Genomic DNA, 4,514 nt, shown 5'->3' on the forward strand with positions numbered 1-4,514 from the left:
TATATGCGTTGTTTAAAAAAAAATGAAAAAGTTTAGTCAAATGATAATAAAAAAAATCTATTTTTATATTTCTCCTACAATATGATGATTGAATTGATGAAATACGATTGAACGTATTAAATCATCGTAAGGTGAAAATCACGTTCTTTCTAATTCTAGTTTAATTTATTTTTAGTACGAATAATACACATTTGAAATCAGTAAAGAAGCGATTTTATGCGCAGAGAAACTTCTTCGTTTATTTTCGTTCGACATTTTGCACTAAAAATTGATAATGAAAAGATAAAATATTCAAAAATATTTTCTTGGCAAACGAAATAAAACGAAAAGAGACGAAATGCGTTTATTCAGAAAACAAAAATTATTTGTTATTCGAGTTTGAATGGACCAATGTTTAACAAAAAAATATACGTATAAAAATGATAATTCAATGATAATACGTGTTTGGAAGATTGCTTCTCTGACTCGGTCTAATATTTCACGCCCAATTATTATGTACATATGTATAATATACTTGAGAAATTATTTATTAAATAATAAATAATACATTATGTACATACTTATTTTTGGAAGCTAAAATTTAATAATTTTTTATTTCTACATTGTCACGAGATTCAAATATTGTTATCTTTCTTTATGAAACAAATTTTTTAATTATTTTTCAATAAAATTATTAAAATACATTTAACAAAAACAAAATATTTGTGTTTTTTTTCTAAACTTGAGTATGGATAAATATTAATAAATATTATTTTTTTAAAATTTGATTTCATATATCTATATAATATAATCTTAATTATATTGAAAATTATATGTATATTAAATATGAGAATGCTACGTTAATTATTTATGCCAATATCGTGTAAATATATACAAAATATTTAATTAATAATTAACAAAAAAAACATAATCAAGCTGTGATGAAATAAATAATAATTACTAATAGTAGTATGGATTACTTGCTATCATAGTTAGTGCTGTGTATTTGAGGCAATATTTACAGATATACAATATACAACATAAATTCAAAAAAAATTATGTACGATAAAATTATAAATGATTTAAAGATACTCATGAAATACACAATCAATGACAATTTCATATATTTATTATTAAATAATTTAAAAACGTTTAAAAATTAATTTCTTAAAAATTGAATGATATATGCTAGTATTAAAATATATTTTAATATGCATTTGTTAAAATTAAGAATTATTTTTTTTATTAATTAAAAAATATTTCTGATAAATCTAAAAAAAATCTCGATACTATAATATAATATTATCTTCAAATATCTTTATATTAAAATTAAATGAAGGCAATAAATATGCAATATACAAACAATATTTCAAAAGCGTAATTTTTAAAGAAAATCATTATTTTTTTCAAATTTATATTTAAATAATAAAAAAACATATCAAAAAAATCTTTGTTATAATAATTGAATTTGTCAAATATTTTAATATATTTATATAAAATCATTCAAGTGTAATCAAGAGTATCTTTTACAGCACTAACAATGTTCTTTACTTAATATAAATGGTTTTGTTGTAATCAAATTGTATATTTAGCAAATGCGTTGAAATAAATGAATATCGCTGTAAGATTCAATGTAATCTTTGCATGCTGATTGTTGTAAAGTCTCAATAAAACAACTTTCAAATATTATTCGTATATGAATATGTTTTTTTCATACAAAAAGTAAAAATAAAAATTTGGGCGCGAAATATTTGTCTCATTGTATACTTTCAGTTGATAAAAAGTACTCACCGATTGCGGCGTCCTCTCTCTATGCTTTCATCTTAGTTCATCTCTGGTAAAAAGAATTCAACTAATCCAGCAATCGTTAATATGATTGATTTTTTCATATTTTTCCAGCCTGTAATATATAAATGAATTAAATTAGTATTAATATATATTAACATTTTCAATCTATATTAACAAAATTTCTAAGTTATAATTACATTCTATAAACAAATAAAGACCAAAAAAAAATAAAATGTGCAAATATAAAATATAATCAATTATCATAATAAAGAATTCAATAAATAAAAATTTAATTAGAATTCAAATTAATTTGAATTTTTATAGTTTTTTAAGCAATTAATTAATCTACAAAAGAATTCTTAAATTTTTACATAATTAAAAAATTATATAGTTGCATAATTATTATCCAATTATTAATACAATACTACAATAGATTAATTTTTATAAAACAATATGAAAATATGTCGGTAGAGTAGAGGCTGTATATTTCTACAATAGAATATTGAACACTAGGTGGCGGTTAGTATTCGCATGGGGGTATCGGTACAGGTGAGCGACGGCGGGAACTGAAGAAAGAGCGAGAGAGAACTTATCAAATTAATGGTTGAAAGCAAGATAGAGTTGGTGAGGGGCCACAGAACATCGTCGAAGTAATACCTTCGTTCGTTTGAGCAGTACACTGCTGGACGCCATACTCAGCGCTTGTGATTTTTTTACTGTCTAAAAAAAATAAAAAAAAATAAAAAAAAAATATGTAGAATCTGTGAATCTTGGATTCATTATTATTAAAAGTGATTTTTATTAAAAAAGTGCCAAAAAATTTTGTTTTCAGTAATGATGTTTTGCCATCGGTAACAAAAATTTCTAAAGGATCAAGGAACAGAATGACGTCCGAACGGTTTCACAAGTAAGTTTCCTTTTATACAACAGACTTTGTACATACCTTTCCGAATTTTCATATTTTTATTTCTCTATCAATACGCATTTTTTATATTACAATAAGATATCTATCTAAGACCCAGGAAGTAGAGAAATGTCGAAGAACCAGGTTCTTGTCTCTGGTTAAAGTGAAAAAATGACATGCCTGGTTAACCATGAGAACGAAGTATTGCACTTTGAAATCTTGATCACCGACTGCAATTCAATAGGGGATCAGTTAGAGAAATTCATTGTTTCATAATCAGCATAATATTATGATTCATAAGATTTATTAATTTTATATAAATATTTTTCTCTTTTTTAAGAATTATTAAAAAATGATAGAAAAAATAATTTTAATTATTCAATTTTTAAAATTATTGTATTATTTACTAATATAAATTAATAATATTTTTAAACTACCAATATTATATCAATTGATTTATTACATTATTCATGTAACTTCATCAATGCTAATGAAACTTTTTGTAATAACATTGTCATTTAATTCAAATAATATAAACAATTGTTGAATGAAAGAATTCAAAAAAATTTTAAATGCTACTTACCTAAAAATGCACAATATTTATGATTCTACGCTATCTCATCGATATATGTACATCACGCCGCGCGTGCGGAATTTATGCATGAGAACACCTTTGCTTTTATTTGATTCAGCACGAAGATTTATCACCCAATTCACTTCTACGAATACTAGGTATACATAGCACTTCTGAATATCATCTTTCACTGAAAAAATATTCATTTAATTAAAAGATACAATAATTTATTTCAAATAGAAATATTTATTTAATAAACTAAATCATTATTTTAAAATTAATATAATATATAAATTGTTTTTTATAATTAAATATCTTTAGAACTAATTTCAATTAATAAATTTTTTTTAAACTTAATACTTTTATAATAACAATTATTGTAATTCAAAAAATATAACAATTAAAGGATTCATTTAATATAATGAAGATAAAGTATTTTTTTTTCTTACAATACTCATACTTTCATTTAAATAAAATAAATACATGACAAACAAATATGTCAAAATGCAATAAATAATTTATAAAATAAAAAATTATAATGTCTTAATCTTATCTCTAATCTTATTAAAATTTTACATAATATTTTCACTAATTCTTTTATTATCATTTTATTTAGAATTTTTTCTAATTTTTTATAGGTATGTATATTCTAAATAAATAAGTAATTAAATTTCTAAAAATCTGTAGAATAAAATATAATGAAGAAATCAAATTTTGAATATTGTATGTGTATAAGTATATAAAATCTTGTATAAAACCTCTTAATTAGAGAAAAATTAATTAAAGAAAGAAAATTCGAATGAAAGAGAAAACTATGATATAGTGTATTATATTATTAATCTAGTACAAGATATGCAGCTTAATTCAAAAATAAAAGAAATTTATGAAAAAAATGTGATAACTAATAATTAAACATCAATTTGTAAATATAGATGTTTTAAACAGAAAAATATATCTACAATAAATTAAATTAATTATTTAAAAAATTAATAATATTTTAATGAAAAATAATTATTTTAATGTTTCAATCGTATTGCGTCAAATTAATTTTATGACAATAAATACAGTTTAAAAAAATATATAAACTGTATATAATAATATTTTTGATTCATTTTAATTTTTTTCTTATTCTAAAATAATTCATAAAAAAAAATTAAAAATATCATTATATTAAATATTTAAAACATATACATACGTTAAACATTTAACATAATTAAACAATATATATACATGTATATATATATGTATATATATATATATATATATATA

General features: G+C 20.9%; 1 protein-coding gene and 1 long non-coding RNA gene across 5 annotated transcripts in view; one reads left to right on the forward strand and one right to left on the reverse strand.

Annotated features, from left to right (window-relative positions):
• Positions 1-1,477: 1,477 nt before the first annotated feature.
• Positions 1,478-4,514, reverse strand: part of LOC102681130 — a 4,773-nt gene continuing 1,736 nt past the window's right edge. The window contains exons 3-6 of one of the 3 annotated variants that reach the window (XR_422569.2): positions 3,255-3,435; positions 2,711-2,901; positions 2,425-2,487; positions 1,478-1,879 (exon numbers count right to left, since the gene is read on the reverse strand). This is a non-coding gene — a long non-coding RNA (uncharacterized LOC102681130). Of the gene's footprint in view, positions 1,880-2,424; positions 2,902-3,254; positions 3,436-4,514 lie in introns of all 3 variants that reach the window. The other 2 variants (XR_004151289.1, XR_004151288.1) reach the window with 2 other exon arrangements.
• Positions 2,463-4,514, forward strand: part of LOC102680814 (Usher syndrome type-1G protein homolog) — a 7,127-nt gene continuing 5,075 nt past the window's right edge. For both annotated transcript variants that reach the window (XM_006621178.2, XM_006621179.2), the window contains exon 1: positions 2,463-2,674. In XM_006621178.2, coding sequence (XP_006621241.1) covers positions 2,652-2,674 — 23 coding nt within the window. In that variant the 5' untranslated portion in view covers positions 2,463-2,651. The remainder of the gene's footprint in view (positions 2,675-4,514) is intronic.

This window comes from Apis dorsata, unplaced genomic scaffold (assembly GCF_000469605.1).
Source record: "Apis dorsata unplaced genomic scaffold, Apis dorsata 1.3 scaffold_604, whole genome shotgun sequence".
Taxonomy (NCBI): domain Eukaryota; kingdom Metazoa; phylum Arthropoda; class Insecta; order Hymenoptera; family Apidae; genus Apis; species Apis dorsata.